The sequence below is a fragment of the Cynocephalus volans genome, chromosome 1 (genome assembly GCF_027409185.1).
Source record: "Cynocephalus volans isolate mCynVol1 chromosome 1, mCynVol1.pri, whole genome shotgun sequence".
Classification (NCBI taxonomy): domain Eukaryota; kingdom Metazoa; phylum Chordata; class Mammalia; order Dermoptera; family Cynocephalidae; genus Cynocephalus; species Cynocephalus volans.
In genome coordinates this window covers 277438984-277459770 of record NC_084460.1, presented here as the reverse complement: position 1 = coordinate 277459770, position 20787 = coordinate 277438984, and the positions used below count along the sequence as shown (strand labels likewise).

Here is a 20787-nt window from a genome sequence, read left to right as displayed (position 1 = left end):
TTCTGTTTTCTAAGGTCATGTGGCTAATAAATGGAAGAACCTGGCATTAAACCCCAGGTCACTGGATCTAGATCCCATTCTCTTAACCACGGGGCTGTATTGCTTGCTCTAAGTGACTGCACGCTTTCCCAATCTTACAATTATTTTGTAGAGGATATTATCCCCCCTTTCTACAGTAAGAAATAGGGAGAGATTAAGTGATTTTGTTCACACATGTTAAGAGTTTAAACACAGGTATTCTAATCCAGGGTTTCCATTTTTTACCTGGTAGCTCATATGTTGCTTTGTAATTATTTTTTACCTTTTAATGTGTGCATTCTGTATGCCGACGTAGTGTCCATTCATTAGGGATAGGAAATTAGGTATAAGCATTGTAAAATATTGCGGTTGCTGCTGCTGCTGCTGCTACATTGTAAAACATAAATATCTGGCACTGATCTGTTAAAATTTGCTTGGCAGTTGTATAGATTAATTTCCCTTAAACACCACAAGTTTTTTCTTTGTCCACTACTTGATACATTTTATTGGTTATACATTTCCAATCAATCCTGCCTGCATCTCAGGGCCAAGTGTGGACTCTGTTTATTTGATTCAGACAAATAATGACTTGTTTATGGAAAAACACCAGGGAAAGAAACTTCTGTAACCTGCATTTCAGTATGTATGACCTAAGGATATTTGAACCCAGGATATGGTAAACTGTTGGATTCCCCTGTCACATCACTTTAGAGACTCAGTAAAGCTGCTGAAGTTAGTCACACAGATTTGGTGTGTGACTCCCTCTGTTGCAATTACCCAGTAGTAGAAACCCTGCTCCATTCCTTATCTCTTTCTCTGTAGCACTGCCTTCTGACCTGGTTGAAGCGTCCTTAGTGACCTCTGGCAATCCTATGTTGCGAGTCCTTTCAGGGATTGCCCACTAGGCTGGATTTTACACTAATGATTTTACTTCTTGCAGAAGTTAGATTGAGTTTTGTACTCCTCTTATTAAAGAGATAATTTCATAATGTAATTTGCTTCACAAACCTCCCACAGTTATGTTAAGCGGATGGTTGCCAAACCACCAGTTCAAAGTAGATTGCTCTTATATGAAATAAAATACATGTTCAGAAAATTTGGCAGTGTAAGGTGGTGTTCTTCCAAAACAGGCCTTAGACAAATTTCTCTTTACCTGAAACTGGCAAACTACTACACCTGGATGCGACGTAAAAACATAACAGAAAGTATACACTGATTCAAAGTTAACATTCTTTAACATATTGACATCCTTTTCTCTCTATTGATATCTAGTAGTTGCTCTGCTTTTGGTGATATAGAGGAAATAGCAAGAATTTGGTCATCAGGTAGTTCTGGTGCTAGTGTCTGCTCTGACTCTAAATATTACTTGGATGTACTACTTTACCCATTCTGAGCTTCAGTTTCCTCATCTGTAAATGAGGGCAAAATTATATACTTTACAGAGTGACTGTCATGATTAAATCATTTGATACATATAATGCGCCTAAAGTCTATCCTTTCATACAGTGGTCCTTTAATTAACATTATGTTGATTATTTGTGTTTAAAATCTAACTCTGTATTGTTATACTTATTGTCACTTATAGTTAATTTATGAAAGGTCTCGGTAACTTAAAAAGAGTAGTATAGTATATAAATTAGCAACAATTCAACAAACATATATTGGGTGCTTAGTATATTTAAGGAAGGATGGTTTTACACTGTGAATAAAAATAGTATTTGATTTCAAGGGTCTTACACTATAGGTAGTATAGAGTTAAGGAAAATACACTAATGAAATCACTGTAATGTAAGGTGATGTAAGGTTCATGGGAAAAGAACTTTGTGCTCAGAAAACATTCATGAAAAAGGGTAGTAGATAAGTGAGCCTTAAATGGTGTGCCAATTTTGATAGAAATAGGGGAACTATTCCAGAAAATAATGACAGGAGCCAGAAAAAAACAGTAAAGTGAGATGCATAGGGTGCACTCCAGGAAGAGTGTGGAGAACAGTTTGACTGGAAAAGGTATGAGTGACTAAAGGACTAATAGGACATATGGCTGAGAGATATGATGGGAGGGACTAAGCTATGGAGGTCCTTAAATTCCACACCAATACTCTTATATTTAATTTGTAAGCAGTGGCCAGTGAAGACGTTTGGAAGATTAACATTAGTTCTGCTTTGGAAAGATCAAATAACTGAGTATAGGATGAATTGGGGGAGCAGGGTATGGTGAAAGACTGAAAAAAAGAAACCGGTTAGAAAATTGTTGAAATCATTCCAGGTGAGAGGTCATGAGGCTCTCAAAGTAGTTGTATTGCCCAAGAAGATGCAAAAACAGAGTTGGATATGTAAGACATGGCAGATATTGAATCTTTAGGACTTGGCAAATACTATGTTTCATTTAAAGGATAGTAGATAAAGGGATAGATTTTTGTTTGCCTGTTGTAGCTCTACTTAAAGTAGGCTTATTTTCTCCACATTATATGGTTCTCATGAAATAGTTGTCCGTCAAAAACTAGAAACTTCATTCTTGGGCCACAGTGGTGCCACTGTGCTGGGTAAAGGTGTGTGTTTTGATGATGGGCATGCTATATAAGGTTTCATGCATTGTGAGAGAACATGAGCGAGTTAGATGCTTTGCCCTTCCTTGTTTTATTTTTTCAGTAAGGTAGGAAGGACACCTTTTCTGTGTTTCTTTTAGTTGTGAAGATCTGTTTAAATGTAAATGAAATGCTACATGAGCTGCTCACAGGTGTGATTTTTCTTTATCAGTAATTGACACAAGACAGTCAAAACTTGACCACACAGGAAGTCCTGAAATGCCATTTGCCATAAACTGTTGGTTTAGAGATTAAAATTTGTAATATTGACTTATTCCTCAAATTGCTGTTTTTATGTACCATTGATAAACCATAGCGTGACAAGGAATTTAGAAATGAATGGGAAAAGTGGAGGGGAGAAGGAAGAAGATTGAATATTGACAGATTGTTCAGCAGCTAGTTGTACTGCTTGGGCCTACCTCTGCCCTGAGACTAAAGCAAATTTAAAAATTAGGAGGCAGTTGTTCTGAGTGACCTGCATTCCAGTTTTGATAGAAAGTATTAATTCAGTAGTTTGGTTTGTGGAGACTTAAAGTATCTTTATTGTATCTGACCATTCGGATTTGAATTCCTGGTATCCTCTTCAATTGATGGACATAGTTTTATAGCAACTGAAAGATGTTTATCTATCACTGATTTTTGTCCTAAATATAATACTAATGTCAGTTACTTGTTTAATTGGTGAACAAGTATCATGTCATAGAAAGATGGGTAGGCTAAGAGGCAGAAGATCTTGAATTGATATCAGGCTCCCATTTACTAATTATTGATTCTTTGAAAAGTCATTTAACAACTATGCTTCAATATTTATCTGTGGCTTCCCTACCAACAATTCAGTCATTTTTAGTATCAAATGAGACGGACTATTTTACAAATTATGAAAACTGTAAATTTTATCTTTCTATTATCATAATTACTGCTATTATTATTAAAAGAATCCTAATTCCTTAGTTTACAAGAGATTATCTTATCTAGTCTGCTGTTTTCAAGAACATCAAGTGTTATTTTCTCCCATATTTTAGATGATACAGGTGGCTGAGTCAGGATAAACAGATTTCCCAAGTTCCCACTAGTTACATAACAGAGGGGGAGGTAGAGACCCTAGTTTCCTGCTTTCAGGTGCAGAGTAACTTTTACGACACTACTATTCTTGGAATATTAATAGTATTTCAGAAATCAGTAGTCTTGATCTGGAATTACTTCAGTGGGTTTAAGAAATGCATAATCTAGCTATTACTGGAGAGAGGAGAGAGAGAATAGGGAGAAAAATGAGGCGATGTGATGTACAGACTTAGAATATTACCCACAAGTGGCTCAGCTGCAGTTCAGTGAAACCAGTGTCTAGACTTGCCCAACCATTTATAAAACGAATACTTTAAGGATGTAGTGAGGGAGCTGTTTTGTAAGACTTACCCATTTATTTATCCGCAGTTAAAACAAACAAAGGTTTTATATCACATGAAATTTTGTTGAGGAAATAAAAAAAAATGATTGCATATACTTTAAAATAATTTTTGTTGTGGTGATTTTATTTTAATTTTTTAGACTGTTGGTAAATTCTTAGTAAATGATTATGCTAACACATTATCTAAACAGCTGCTGGGCTATTAACACAGATTTAATCACATTTGGTGTTTCTGTTTTGAAAGTTTAAATGAGCGAGAGCTATATTAGTGCAGAAGCAACTTCAACAGATTATTAGAAAAACATGTTGTTTTAATTAGTGTGTGTAAGTAACACTATTTCAAGTATCTGGCAGACTAGGAGAAATTGATGCTTTTGTCAGAAAATCCCTCACGTGTCCTCTTGAATTCTCACAGAATAGCAACCAAACATTTAAAAGTCCACTTATATATCACATCTGAAAGATTGCCTTTTCTCATTGGTTAAATAAAGAATGATATTTTACCTTTTACTCAGTACTGTGAACAAATATTTCTTTAACTCCCATAGTATTTACTTCTTTTAATAATTAAAAATTAAAATTTAGAAAATATAATTGGAAACTAAACAGAAATAAGCCCCTACTGTAATAGAAATTAATTTAGAAAGTTTGTTTTGTACTCTATAAGATCAATAAATATTATATCCTGACAAATAGAGAAAATAAATCATAATCCCTCTGCATTATTTTCCTGGCTTGTAAACTTGACTCATCTTTTTATGGATTAGTAGAATCAGGTCATACTAATAGTAAAGTTTTAAATTGTAGAAAATTCAATTTAGATATTCAAAAATATTTTAACAATGCTATTTTCAGTCCTGATTACTATGGTATTTCTAGAACTTGCCATTTAAAACTTATAGGACTATTTATGAAAACCAAACTCTAATGATAGGGTAGAATTTATTCCCCAAATTTGACAATTAAAAATTAATTGCATATATTTCACCATGCATATAAAAATGATCTTTTTCTTAAAATTTTAAAAATTGAAAAATTTTTTATTATTTGAAGACATTAGTTACCAGACATCACAAAATCATAGGCTGTCTTGCATTGATAGGTGACTTGGTAAAGTTATGAAATAAAAAATAGTAAAGTAAAATGTTTAATTTCTAAGGAAATACCTCTTTATACTTATGAACTGTTCAGTTCAATAAATTTATTACAGTATATGTTAGTAAAATATTTCCTGTACTCTTACTCATGAACTCTTTCATAGGCTATTTCTGAGTACATACTATTCTGTTAATGTGGGTTTATTTAAGTTAGTAATATTCTTCTACTTTTAGTCTTAGACCTTTGCTATCATTTTTAGCAATGTGTTAGGCTAGCAGTAGGTACTTAATAAATGTATCCTAGTTCAGTGATTTTTAAAGAGAATTCAGTGTTCTCTTTGTTTCTTTTTGGTTGAGGTGAATGAGGTTTATAAATATAAGGTCTATGAGTGTATATAACAACATTGTACATTTAGTTTTCCATTTCGTTCTTATCTGGTATTTATTTGGGTTTTGCTTTTATTTTTTAACTTTTTGAAGTATGATAGTATTGGCAAGAAAATTTCCATTATGTCATAGGTTGAATTAAATTTATTTTTATCAGATTTACAAAATAATATAATTTTGCTTCATTTGGTTTTAGGTTCTACCCTTTTTTTCTTTTTCTTCTCTTTTTTTTTTTTTTTTTTTACAGAAATCTATATCAGTTTATCTGTGTAAATGCCTTTATTTAGTTATCTCTTTATTTATTGTCATATAGTGAATTAAAGGCAAGTCTCGTGTAACCATCCATTCGTTATTATATAACTAGAAACAATGATAATTATAAAGGTGTTTGAGTGCAGAGTGCCTAGTATGGTTAGTGAAGGAACTTTTATCACTGTTTGGCCTGAAAGTCACTTAAGAAAAGAGCTCCTGTGTAAATCTCTGTACTTCTCCACATTGGTAGGGTCATTAGGGAGATGACTAAACTATGTGTTTTTATGGCCATCTATAAGATTAAATTCTAATGTTTATGAAATAGCATTTTGAAATCATAGATAAGAAGAGGGGGGAAAAGCTAGAATTCATAAACATATTTGCATTATGAAGCAATCTTTTGGAAAAATATATGTGGAACTTTTTATCCTGAAATATATTGCAAGCTTTTGTTATATAAACTCGATCATAAAGATTTTCTAACTTATCCTTTTCATGTGTTCACAAGCCTCAGAGTCAACTTAAAAAATGGATAGAACAATTAGAGATAAATCTAAGTCTAAATAGAAAAGCCATTACAACTTCAGTATAAGAAACATTTTTATCATCGATTATTGACTGCTATGCACAAAAAAAATAGCATTTTCTTGATTACTAATCCTCTAAAAGTTGACTTTTGTTTTAAAATGTAAAACCTATCTTCTTTATATTAAGAAAGCAAAATTACATATTTTAAATATCTTTGTTTTATTCATTGTAAATATTCGAATATCTGTATAATATAGTTATTAGTGGCTACAACATTGAATAACAAAGAACAAGTTGACCAATTTACTGAAATCTTATTTTATATCCCCCTTTATTGCTAATAATTGTTGTGGCAAAATACTTTTTTTATTAAGCATTTATTGCTTGTCAGTATATAATAATGTATATAAATTCCCACAGATATGTTTGAGTTTTACATCATTTATTTCATAGTAGGGAAACAAGCTTGAAAAATAACTCTTGGTGTTGAGATTTGTAATACCAAGATTTCATTTTACTCAAATTAACAAGCTCTCATCTTTATAGTCCACTTATGAGAATGTCTTCTTTTAGCAAATTGTAAAAGAAATTTCATATAATCAAGATCAAAAATCTAATTTCAAAGATTTGAAAAGTAAAATACTATGAATATTATTGTGCAATGATTAATAGTTATAATAGCTTCATATACAAATAGTCATTATACAACTCTTTTATTAATATATAAATTATAATTTACAGTGTATGTAAGTTTACCAAACACTTAATTTAATTATTTATTAGTTAAAATATTAGGTACTCTGCATTAATTAGAAACATTTTAAATAGTGACAATAAATCATGGGAAAGTTTCTCTGATGAGATAAAACTTTTAAAAGTAAGATTCAAAGATTACTTTGTTTGATTAATTGCTTTTATCTTAGAATTTCAGACAAATTTTAGTGAGATGGGTTAAAAATTAAATGCTATGGGTTTTTCTTTATACATCGGTCATCATATATAAGCAAAACTTAATCTCCAACATATATATATAAATACACATTAAAATGTGTTGCACTTTATTGATTTACTATATCAGTACAGCAAAAGGATATACATCCATACATGATAAACATATAATTTCTTAGACTATAGTATTGTTAGAGAAAAGATTACTATATCTTTACCATTTCTCTATTTCAGTTCTAGCAAAAACATACATTTTTTTCTGTATTTATTTCGTTTATATTCTTCTGTGGATCGAAGGTTCTAACTTGTAATTATAATATCCTATAGTTTTTTTGGTGGGGGGCAGCTGTCCAGTACGGGGATCCAAACCCTTGGCCTTAGAGTTATCAGCACCATGTTCTACCAGTTGAGCTAACCAGCCAGCCTTGTAATATCTGATACTTCTTTAAATGCCATTTTTATCTATGTTTGATATTTTGTTTTAATTTCCCTATTATTATATTCTCACTAGAGATGATAATTTAATGTTGTACATCAGATCATATTTTTCATAATTCTGTGCTGTTTTGAAATTTAAGAGGCCTGTAGTTTCAGTCTCAAAAACTACACTTTTAGGTATATACTTCTGTAGTCCTTAAAGTGGAATTCTGGTAGACTTTATGCTCATTAAATGTAGCTTATCAAACATTGGCGAGTTTAGTCAAGTGATGGCATTGCTGTGAAGCTCTAGTCTTTAGTACATTACTTGAAATAAACATGTGGGACAGTTTGCTCACAGGATGGTATAAAGTCATGCTTTATAAAGTCATGCTTTTCATTTTTTTTCTTAATTTTTTAATGACAATTATGAATTAAATATGGGACTGCATTGAGTAACCAATAGCATTTTGCAACGATTAGAAGTCTTCTTTAACAGAAAAAAATATGGGAGAATTTCTTGTAGTATGGAAAATCCTATTGAAGCAAGATATTAGAACCCAGAAGCCATAATTGAAAACTTTAAAAAGTAAACATGTGAAATTAGCATTTATGCTAAAAAATACCCTGAGTAGAAAGATAAACCAAACCAAAATATTTGCAAAACACATCGTAAACACAGGGCTAAATTCCTTACTACATAAAGAGCATTTAAATTCAATGACAAAAGACTGAAAACCTAGTAGAAAAGTGGGCAGACAACTTTGATAAACAGTTCTCAGAAAAAAAAATAAACATTTAAAAATAGAAAAAGATGCCTAATTTCAGTCATAATTTTTAAATGCATATTAAAAACTATAGTGAAATACCAGTTTTGACCTGTCAGATAGGCAATTCCAAGTGGTATAAAATAATGTCTAAAATAGAAACAAACAAGAAATAATCTTAAATTTTTAATGATGGAATCTGAATTAATAAATTACATTACATTTATAAAATGGCTTCAGACACATTTCTGAATTTGGAAGTTATGATATTGGTTGCTTTTGAGACATTAACTGAGGGTTTGTGAGCCTTAGGTAGAAAAGGACTTAATTTTTATTTTTATCCTTTATGTTGTTTGATTTTTCTTTACTATGTGCATGGGTTCTTTAAACATACAAAATAAGTTTAAAGCAATAAAATTCTTAGTAAAACATCTTAGTACTGCTTGAATATCTCCTATATACCACAAAGTTCTTGAGTATGCTGGTGATATAAAGATGTGTAAAATATTGTCCCTACTCTTCTCACAAACCAGCAAGGAAGTATCAATTCATAATTAAGGTAAAACTCAATATAGTAGAGCTTCTCTATTTGAGATGTGTCTAGCAAGGATGTGTGTCCCTTTGTAGATCTTAGAGTACTATAGTTCACATACTTATAAGCTAATTAATCTTCACAAAAACCTCATGGAATAAATACAGCACTGTACGTCCAGAGACAAATGATAGATAAGCACATTCTTATATTTATACATTTAATGCTCACATCAGCCCCAGGAAGTGGTACCATTGTCATCCCCATTTTATGGAGGACATAGAGAACAAAAGTTCTTTAAGATGCTTAAGAATTTAAGCATTGTCACTCTTAATAGATAAAACCTAAACTTTATTCAGTAATCTGAATTCATCTCCTTTGCAAATTAAAAACATAAGATTCAGAGGTTAAACAATTCCTTCCAGGTTGTACTGTGAGTACTCTTATACCACACTGCCTGTAGCTAATAGGGGCGTTCCAAGGAGAGGAGCAGGGGAAGAACCATTTTAATAGCACTCCCTGTCAAGATAAGTACAATGACAAATCACAGAATGTGTGGTTTCTCTCAGAAAACAATTGCAGCGAAAAGAACTTACTTCCTTTTTATGAAAATATTTCCTCTGTTCAAGTAGTACCAAATAATTTGTTTTGCTCAGTAACTTTGATATGATTTCTTAAGAAATTTTCAAGATCACTGGATAAAAAACTGATATTCATTTAAAGGTTGCTTCTGCTCTGTGAAAAGACTTTGTCAGCAATCCAGAATGAGGGCCGTGCTAACAAAATTCCAACTTTTCTGTGGGATGGTCCAAGAACAGCAAACAGAAGGCATTAAATTTCTTAACAGTTTCAAGTGTGAACACGCATGATATGCCATTCCTGTCATTAGCTCCTTTTCGATGTGCAAAGATCAGAGTTAAAATACTTTGATTTGCAGACTAATATGTCCCATACAGAATTTTTTTCATCTAGGAAAAAAAGCAGAGTAACTTAAGAGCTTGTTAGGTATGTGTACCCTGCCCTACATTTTTACGGCTCTTAACTGAATATATGTGTTTAGTCTGATTTTAGAACATTTGCCTTAACAGTGTATCTTCATGTGTCAAAAGTTGCTGGATTAAGATTCTGAGTTGTTTCTCTTGCTCTGTTCAGAAGCACGTTTACACAAGTACTGTGATGTGAAACAGAGAGTATGAAGTATATCTAATGGTTGTTAAATTAAGAGGAGGCATGGCTCAGTAAATTAAGCAATATTTAATCTCGTCTCATCCATAATTCTATCTTAGTCTCAGTAGGCTTAGTGACAGACTCAAAAGCCAATACCAGAATTATTTAAAGACTTGCTTAAACAGTAAATAACTGAGTTAAAGAAATAAATGTGTGCAGAAATAGAGGGTCATTTTTTTACCTACAGCTTTCCTGAACCATCTTCATTTTTATGCCAAAGCTTCACTAAAATATCATACAGTACAATATGAGTGAACATGGCATTTGGTGATGGACTGTATTCTACTTAATCTATAATTCTTACCCATTTAAAAGAATGGAAGTGGGTGGAAAAGAGATGTAGTCACATAAGAACACATACATGTATTTAACATTTCTTTAATTTTTAAATTACAGCAAATTCAGTAAAGCTAGAAATGCAGAGTGATGAAGAGTGTGACAGGAAACCCCTGAGCCACGAAGACGAGATCAGGGGCCATGATGAGGGTAGCAGCCTAGAAGAGCCCCTAATTGAGAGCAGCGAAGTGGCTGACAACAGGAAAGTCCAGGAGCTTCAAGGCGAGGGAGGAATCCGGCTTCCGAATGGTAAACTGAAATGTGACGTCTGTGGCATGGTTTGCATTGGGCCCAATGTGCTTATGGTACATAAAAGGAGTCACACTGGTAAGCAGCTGAAAGAATAACCTGATGACTGCCTGTGACATCTGATGTTGATATTACCTGACATCTATTCTCTTTCCTTTTTATTCAGGGGTGGCAATGGTGAAACTACCTTTTCAGAATTCTGCTAGTATTGGATTGCTGAAAAGCAGAGAGTAGCCTGGGTCTTGACTTCCAGCCTTCAAATCTGAATAGCATATCAGAAAAGAAGTTTGGGATTCAGTTTCCACAGTTCTTAATATAGCAATAATATGATAAGGGTTCAAAAGGTATAGGAGAATTTCATTGTGTAACTTAATCTTTTTGTATTTCTATACATATTTTACCATACCCATGGGCAGGTAATATAGTTTGCTAGCTAAGAGTTTATACTACAGAATGGCATTCATCCATTTATATAGGGGTGAATCATTTTCACTTTGTCTAGTTAGCTCCTTAGAATAAAATTTGCAATCAATCTTTGCCTACCACAGGCTTTCCATAGTTCAGGGATGTTACCATCTTCCTGTAATTTTTGGCTTTAACACCTGCAAGGAGCTGTATAGGATCAAATATGACAAAGGATGAAGGATGTGCAGGTCAGAATGTCTAATCATGGAATAGGGTGAGGAAGAAGCCCTCAGATTAACTTCATGTATATTTTTAGACATTTTAAAGATGGACAGTCCTTCATGAAAACCACCAACATAAGGAAAAAGAAAAGACCTTGTTGAAATCTCTTCAAATTCTTTGCCAAAATTAAAAAGCAAACAAACAAAAAACAAGGCAACAGAAATGAGGTTGTGGTAAGATAGGGGAACCATTAACTCTTAAAAAACAGTTTCAAGTTCATGTAAAAATTGGTTTAAAGGTAATGGTAGCTTTTACTATAATTCGCAGTAGAAGTATGCAGTAAAATATTAATAACTAATATTCTCAGAGTTTTAAAATGTGATGCTCTTTTGGAAGAGAGATAAATCACAATAAAGAAATTTATTTAAAAGTTTTACTTCTGAATAATTTAATAATTAGGTGCTTAAAACATGAGGATACAAGGTACATCAAAGTCTTTTTAGTCCAAACCTCTCATTTTACACATGACAAAAACAAGTCAAGTGGTTTGTGCATTATCCCTTACATAGGTAAGGGCATTGCTGAGGCTAGAACTAAGGTTTCCTGATGCCTAGACTGTTTTTGTTCAAATACAATATGCTTGGTATATCAGTATACCAACAATTTATTGTGAAGTATTACTATAAAGCCTGGTATTTGTTAAATTGCAGTGAGAAGTTACACATTAAAATCAGTGCTGTAATCGAAATCATTGGCTTAAGAGAATAGACACTTATTCCAACCATGTAGTTACATTTTTGATTTTGTTTTGATGTGAATTTTTTTTTGAGCAGCACCATGTTTCAAAATATTTATATTGCTAATGCAAATTTTTCCCTTTAATTTTTTTAAACGTCTTAGGTAAAATTTGATAACAGAAAAGGGACAAGACTATAAAACAATGACTCTACTTTTTGTCTGTGCTCATAAAGTAATTCTAACTGCAGTAACAAACAAACGAGTTAGTTATAATATATTCATTGTGTCATAGTGATGATGTAACTTCTCCTACCTAGTAAAATACAACCTAAACAAAATCAGTCTAACAGCTTTGCGGTTGAATTGCGTATAGTGTTAATTTTAAGGCTGCAGAGTATCTGAAAACCATCTTTTCAGATGGTTTTTAAAAACACTTTATATTCTGAGTTAAGAAAATTCAAACACTTTATATTCTGAGTTAAGAAAATTCAAAGAACCAGATTACGCTTTCTTGAAAATTCAAGTTAATCAATGTTTCACTGAATCTACAGTGATATCCATGAAGATTGTTAGTTTGTAAATAACAGTAATAATCACGTACCTATTCTACTGTCCATTTGATATTTACTACTATGGTAGAATTAAATTACTTTAATTTTGAAAATAATCTAATTGGCATAGAAAATGTTTGTAGTTACACAGATTTCCACAAGTCCTAGGAATATGACATTCATTCAACTAGTGAAGGCAAGGACAATGGACTAAACAACCATTTCAAGTACACTTGTTAGACTATGAACTTTTTTTGTTAATAAATGTTTATTGGAGTTCTTTACAAATTATTGCTTTCTTCAGATTTGGGATATTTTTGTTGACATTAATAGCCATTCATGGAGGATCTTAGGATACCTACCATGCTTTGTTGACTTTGAAATTGTGGATATATCGTTAAATTAGCAACTTTAATACATATTTTTGATGACTTAGTTCATATATCTGAATGGGTCCTGACATTTTCAACACCATTTTAGTACTATTTGAGAATAAAAGGTTTATTTGTGTTTCTTTAATTTGTACTAGATTGAGAAAAACATAGTCAGAATCTAGTCATTAACCAAACGTTAACAACTCCTTAATACCTTAATAGAAATCCTTAATAGAACTACTATCTTCATTTTAGAACTTCCCTCTCTTACCAGTTTTTTACAACTAATATAAAAGGCACTGTCTTAAATCCTTGTAAAGCATTAGGAAACATATTTTTGAGTGTTTTTAGCTCATAGAATATCTAACATAAAATTGATAGTGAAAAAAGTTACATTACCACCCAATTCATTACAGTGACATGGAGTATCAGATCTAATTCAGTTTTTCTTTCTCTTTCATATTCTACTGAAGTGCCAATTCCAGTGTCTTATTAATGGCTTGATGTTATTTCTTTGGTATTGCTACTTCAGTAAGTAATCAGGTAATATTGTCATTGGATACTCCAGGCACTCTTCACTGGCAATATAGGGAGAGGAAAACAAGTAGGGGTAGTACATCAATTCATGTATAAACAAAAATTGATGGGAGCATTATAGATATAGAATATCCTTAATTTTGCCTCTCTTTGGGATAGAGTACTCCCATCTTTGTAACTAAGTTTCAGCACCATATTTTGCACATTTCAGCTTTGTGGAGCCATTCTCTTACTCCAAGAACCTCTCAACAGGTGCTTGGGATTTTGCATATTTGTAGGTGGTCATTCCATAGAACGCAGGAGCACCCCCTGTCTTTGATTCACCGAAGCAAATTGACGCATGTATATTTGCATTTCAATTTAATATTTAAACACAGATCTAGAAATATGTGTTCATGAGAGTGCATAAGATATTAAAATATAATTTATTACATAATAAAAACAGTATATAACCTCATCCAGGGAATAAATAAAAATAGACAAGTAGATTGGTAGACTGGGTTGTAAAAAAAGCGGATTGAGAATGGACACAAAGGAGATCGTGACTGTATCTTAATTGTTCTCCAGGATCCAGAGTGGTTAGTCCAAACTGTTTGTGCTCATCAGTAGGAAGATAGCTATCACAAGATACAAACATCTACTTTTTAAAATTAGATTACTCTTAAAATGTTATTAATGTAGCTAGTAAATGTGTGGAATTTTCTTAACTTTGATTCCATATGAAGAAGATTGTGATTAATATTTTTTCAAAGTCTAAACCGACTCAAAACAGACTAAGAAATTCAGTCAAGTTAAATAGCAAATTATTAAAAAGAAATAATTGAGACGTGTTATTTAAAGTTGCATAGACAATATGCAATTTTTTGCATATGTACTTTTTGCAGACAAATGGTAGCTAACTGAACCTTTTATTTAATTACCAGATAATTTTACACATATCTCTGTAATGCCTAGGCCAGGAAATATCCCACTACATTGCATAAAAGGGTTGCTGATGTTTTATAGAAATGGCTTTTTCAAAAATTGAGTTAATTCATATACTTTCTATTTGTTATTAAACAGATATATATATGAGTCCTATATTTGAATTATTCCTGAAATATGACTATGTATACTAAAAAAAAAAAAAAAACTCACTCATAAGTTATGTTACCCTCTGTTTTCATCCTTGTCTCCAACAGTAGTGTTATTGAGCATTTCACTATAATTCCAACTAACTTTAGTGTGGAACACAATGAAACAACTGGATTGTTGAAAGAATTATCGTTTCGTACAATCGAGATGTTAAGACTAGTTAAGCAAATTTCAACCTAAAATGAGGAAAACTATAGAATTAGTGACCAAAAGTAAAAAAGCATTGATCAAGACATTCATAATTCAAATCAGTATTTCTCGAAGGCTTTCCTGGTTGAAATCAAAGTGCCTTGTTGTCAGGGTCCCTTTTCTATTATCAAAAAAGGGAGCATGACTGGTTACTTCATCTGCCTTGTTCTTTACTTCCCATGGCCATGGGGACTTGCCAAAGGCCTCCATATTGCTTCCTACACACTCAGCAACCTGGCAATATTTTCAGATATACCTAGACCACCTTTCATTTTTTCCTACCCACTTTGAGAATGAGCATGTAAATTCAGAAGTAGTTTCCTAAAAAAAAAAAAAAAAAAATCAAAGATAGCTGGACTATTTTGTAAATGTAAAAGCTAAATTATCCTGTCATTAGTCTTGAAAAACTCAATTAGGGAAATGTTTAAAGTATTTTTTAAAAAGCGTTATCCTTATTATTGTTTTTTTAGTTAGCATTATTTTGAATAATGAATTAACTACTCAAAATTTTTAAGTATTTCCTCTCAAAAATTGTAGGAGGTTTAAAGAAAATCTGGTTAATGGGCACTAAATTACAGCCAGATAGGAAAAATAAGTTCTAATGGTGTACAGTAGTGCTAGGTATCTATAATTTATAATAATTTATTGTGTGTCTCCAAATGGCTAGAAGAGAGGAACTCAAATGTTCTCATCACAAAGAAACAGTAAATTTTTATGATGGTGACTTTGCTAAGTATACTGACTTGATCATTACACATTGTTTACATGCATTGAAATATAACTCAGTATCCCATAAATATGTACAATCAATACATTTCCATTAAAAAATAAATTCTTTAAAAAATAAAGAAAATTTAAGTCAGCATGCTATAGGAGTATTTTCCAAAGGCAAACATGATTTCAATTTTTTTTTCTTACCACATTCACTAATTTAATTCCTTTTTAATGTTATTGCATACTAATTTGTGACTTCTCTGGAAAATTTTACATAAAAAGATTCCAAAAGTTAAACCAAATATTTAGAATTAAAAGTATAATTTAGATATGCTTTTTCTGCTTTCTTTAAAAAGATTAATTTGTAAAGGTAGTACCTCTGTCTTTTATTACTAATTCCATGGCAGGGGTAGGGAGTAGAAAATTCTGATTTTATAAAGTTGTAGACTTTTATTCAATTGGAAAAAAAAAAATCAAAGAAGTTTAGTTGTATATGTGTGTGTAAAATAAAGAAGATCTGCTAAACTTAAGTTTACTTAAGAACTTTGATTATTTTGTAAGACTTCATATGAGTGGTTTTAGATTTTTACCAAGTGAATCAAACAAGTTAAGTAAGATACAATTTAAGGTAACTTTAACATGATGGATAATTTTTTTCAACCTAATGTATCAATATAGGACCTTCCGTAAACTTAGCTCCTAAGAGTTCCGGATGTCTTGAGAAAAAAACCTTAACCTCCACCACACAAATAGATAATGGGTTTTTTTGGTATCTACCTCATTAAGTTCCCAAAAGAATAAATACTACAGAATTTGACATACACATGAAAATTTATCAATTTTTAAATTTCTTTAGGTTTTTTAACAAATCTGTATGATAGAATTTATAATGGTTGCTGCCAGAAAGTGACTACAGTTTATCTTCTTTATGCCTTCTAGCTTTCTTTAATAAAAGAATCACTGAGTTTACATTATATAAAAGGGCCCCCCAAAATTAAGATTTCATTAATCACTATTATTAGGGAAGTTTCAGTTAAAGATGTATTGAATATGACAAGTCAATATAAAATTTGTTAAAACTATTAAAACTATAGTCTTAATCTAGCTTCAAGTACAGAAATGGTCTAGCTCAAGCAAAAGAGAATTATTTTATGATTTTCTTTTTATCCTAAACTTTCAGCTTTAGTGTGATACATTTTTACTATGTGTTTATTATAATTTATTTCATGTCTATCTTTAGAGATAGACAAACTTAAAATAATAGTATTTTCTTCATGGTTTGATAATGTTATCAATTTGGACCCCACTTGCCAATTTTACTGCTTTGTTACATATACATTTTTATATTTGATGACATAGGTGTCAGCAAACTGATGACAACAGACTGAACTGATAATTCAGGCTTAAATAATTTTATAGCAATATCAGTGATAATATAAAAGGGAGAAAAGATTTCTATCAAACAAATGATTTCCACAAAATAAAGAGAATATTCAGGAAATGTCCACATGAATAATTTTCTTTGGACTTCCCTTGATATATCAGGAAATTTTGCCAAAGGTTTTACTATTAGTGACTAGGAGAATCAAGAGACTTGGGCTGTATTTGGAGATCTTGTGGTAATGAACATTCATTGCTACTTTTTGGCCCCCTTTTCCTTAAATGAGGTAGTTAGACTAAAGATCCATTCCAACTCAAAATTTCTGTCAATTTCAAAGAGATAACATGGTAAAATAAAGAGCACAAGATTTTGTAGTCAAACTGACCAGGTTCAGTTATCTGCTTGAGTGCTTACTAGCTCTGTGACTGTAATCAGATACTTTGATATGTGATCTTCAATTTCTTCATTTGGAAATTGAAATTAATACCTAATTATTGTCAATTGAGGATTGAAATATTGTATGTAAAGCAACCAGTAAATCAGTAAAGTGATGGCACCTAGTTGTTCAACCAGTGCTAAGTACTATTATTGTTATTCTTTTGAGTCAATAACAGGAATCTTGTCAAATTCATATGAAGTGGGGAAATGGCCACTTAACACAAAGCTTGAGATTTTGGTATTAGCAAAGCAAATTCTAGGAAAATAAATGTTTAGAAGGTTTATGTGGGAGATGAATATTGTTAGCATAGAAAACTGGCTCTGGTGGATGGCGAATTAATCACTTGCACGTAACTTACTTGATCTTTCCTATTTCTCTTTTCTGCAGGTGAACGTCCCTTCCACTGTAACCAGTGTGGAGCTTCTTTTACTCAGAAGGGCAACCTTCTGAGACACATAAAGTTACACTCTGGAGAGAAGCCGTTCAAATGTCCTTTCTGTAGCTATGCCTGTAGAAGAAGGGACGCCCTCACAGGACACCTCAGGACCCATTCTGGTAAGTATCACCAACTCTGAGACACAACTCTTTGAGAAGAAAGCTAAAATATGAAAATTCAGGAGAGTGCTATGGAATAATCCTAAGTAATTTATAGCTTTGGTGTGTAGCTAGGAATGACCTAGCCAATATCTTGATTTGTGTACGTTAAATAACTGATAAATTTTGCAGGATGTATATGGCCCTGCATTTTTAGACTTGTAGATTGGCAAAAAGGAGAACTGTCAATTGAAGAGTGTCTTGTTTCAAGATATTGGAGCGAAAAAGCAGTGGTAATGTAAATTTTCTGTGATTTTTAAATTTTTACAGTTATTAATACAGTAGTAATGTTTAATCCAGGATTATTGAAGATTTAGTGAAATATCATGGTTACATTCTGAAGTTACTATAGAAGAGATAAAAGCTGCGATTTTTCTTTTTTTGACTAATATAGTGCCCATGCTGACACCTCAATAAGAAATCAAATATTACCGTTTTTAAACTTGAAAGCATTATACTTATTGGAAAATTAGCTGTTAGAGTATTTGTTTGTTTTTGTTTGTTTTTTGTTTGTTTGTTTTTTTGATCATCATGCTGGTTTTGGGATCTGAACCCTTGATCTTGGTTTTGCCAACACCGTGCTCTATCTGACTGAGCTGAGTATTTTATATTTAATTTTAACTCTCCTTGTTTCTTTAGTTCTCAAACTATAGTCATTGGGCACTATCTCAAACTTTTCTCTGCTTCATAAATCATTAAAAAATCTGGAATAAATTTGATTTTTTTAAATGCTAGAATATAGTTGATAAAAGAGAAAGAATGATCAGAAAACTGAATAATCTCATTTGACTTTCACATGAATTGTCATAACCAAGAAGTTAAGGGTAGAAAATTAATATAGAATACTCTCAAGCCAGCTTTATATGCCCCTTCTGTCCATAATGACATATTAAATTTTCAGTTTAATATGACGATATGATGGAAGTGATAGTTTTATCTACATTGACAAATTGTATTAGAGAGTGCTTAAGATTGTGATGTAATGCTCGTATTTATCTTTCTTTCCATTTTTCTTGTTAATCCTCAAGGCTGTACTTTGTTTTATAAACATGAATGTGAATCATATAAAACTATTTTAAACATTATTCTTAAGTTTGGGGCAGTTACAAAAATGAAATTAATGCAAATATTAAAACAAAATATTTTTAGTGTGTATTTTACTTTTTTCCCTGACTCAAAGTTATTCACTTATTTCCAACTTTGACATTTTGTTTTATTTTAACATTATGTTATGAAAATTATACCTTAAAGTGGCATCATTTCATTTTGAAAAGTATACTTTATAGAAAGATACTTTTAAGACATGACAGGTATTTCCTTTAGCTTATTAAAGTATTATCAAGTTGTCCAAGGATTATGTAGCACATAGATTTTCAGGCTAAGGTCCATGCTTAACTAATTGGTCAAAGAACTCAAAATTCATTGCTGTAGCTTTCTTCTTCCACTCAATTCCATCTTCCCCTTAGCTTTACCTTCTGCCACTGGGCAAGACAAGGTTCTTTATCTGATGGGTGACCAAACAGTTTTGGGAAGCCCAAGCGTACCATGAGCAAGTAGCTTCCCAAAATTGCTTGGTCACAGTTTCATTTACCAATGAAATGCTGTTATACACATCTTATTTTATGATATATTGAATCAAATAACACCTAGTTCATGAAGCACAGTTTGTGCCACATAGTCATTTGGAGTCCCATAGTCCAGTGCTCAGTCTTAGTCACAGTCCAATAGCAAGTTAGGAGCTGCTTTTCAAACAGAGAATAGTTGTTGGTGGAAGATCACATATCTTTACAACAAAACCAATAGGGATCTGTGCTCTGAGGCTTCCATTGACAGAGATGTCATACAACATCTCTGTTTGCCACAAACATTTCCAGAAATCATTAGATCTGCTGGATCTTAGAGCCAAAGATATAGGGCAGCTTTTATCATGGCAGGGGTATGCTATAGATCCTTTTCTTGCCCCAGGCTCCTTTCAAAACTGGCAGCCTTGTGGGTTTCCTAGTACATGTATTAGAGCAGCATACCCAAATGTGATCTATTTTACTTCCAAAGTTCAGAGGTCACCATGTTTTGTGCTTCATTCTTCATGATGGAAAGTGTAAGGTGCAGCAATTTATCACTCACTACAGTGGATCTATTTCAGCATGCCCAGACCATAAAATCTCACTGATGCTGAAAGTCCCGAACTTTCATGGAGTTTATCTCCTGTCCTCTAGCATATATCTTACTGAGGCATCTTGGGTGTTTACTGTTTTCTGCTGACCAAGTCCAATCAACGTAATGTCATGAATGTCATATTCCAGCTTCATGTTTTGTGGAATGTCAGGATGAACGAGATTCCTCCAGACTATATTATTACAGAAAGAGGAGAGTTGATCTAGCCTTAAGGTAAGATAGTGAAAGTATGCTGTCCCTTCTGTGTAAAGGCAAATTGCTTCTGATTATCTTTGTTGATAGGAACTATTTTAAAAAGAAGTCAAGTCAGTAGCTCCATACTTGGTGTCGGGGCTATGTTAATATTCTCCAGTAAAGATTCTACAGCTAGAACTGCATCTGCAGTTGGCATTATGGTGTGATTAAGTCTGAATTCATCCACAGAACAATCTAGGTCATGTGTTAGCCTAATAAACAGTTTAAATAAATATATAGTATGAATCACCACCCCAACATCTTTCAGTTTTCTGATGGTTTAACTAATATCTATAATTAACCCATAGATACATTATTTCTTTTAGTTTGCTGTCTTGGGAGAGATGATAGTTGT

General features: G+C 32.2%; 1 protein-coding gene across 1 annotated transcript in view; it reads left to right on the top strand.

Moving 5' to 3' along the window:
• The window catches only part of IKZF2 (IKAROS family zinc finger 2), a 144713-nt gene that overhangs the window by 82365 nt on the left and 41561 nt on the right, over nucleotides 1-20787 (top strand). The window contains exons 5-6 of the mRNA XM_063087486.1: nucleotides 10557-10823; nucleotides 17817-17984. Coding sequence (XP_062943556.1) covers nucleotides 10557-10823; nucleotides 17817-17984 — 435 coding nt within the window. The remainder of the gene's footprint in view (nucleotides 1-10556; nucleotides 10824-17816; nucleotides 17985-20787) is intronic.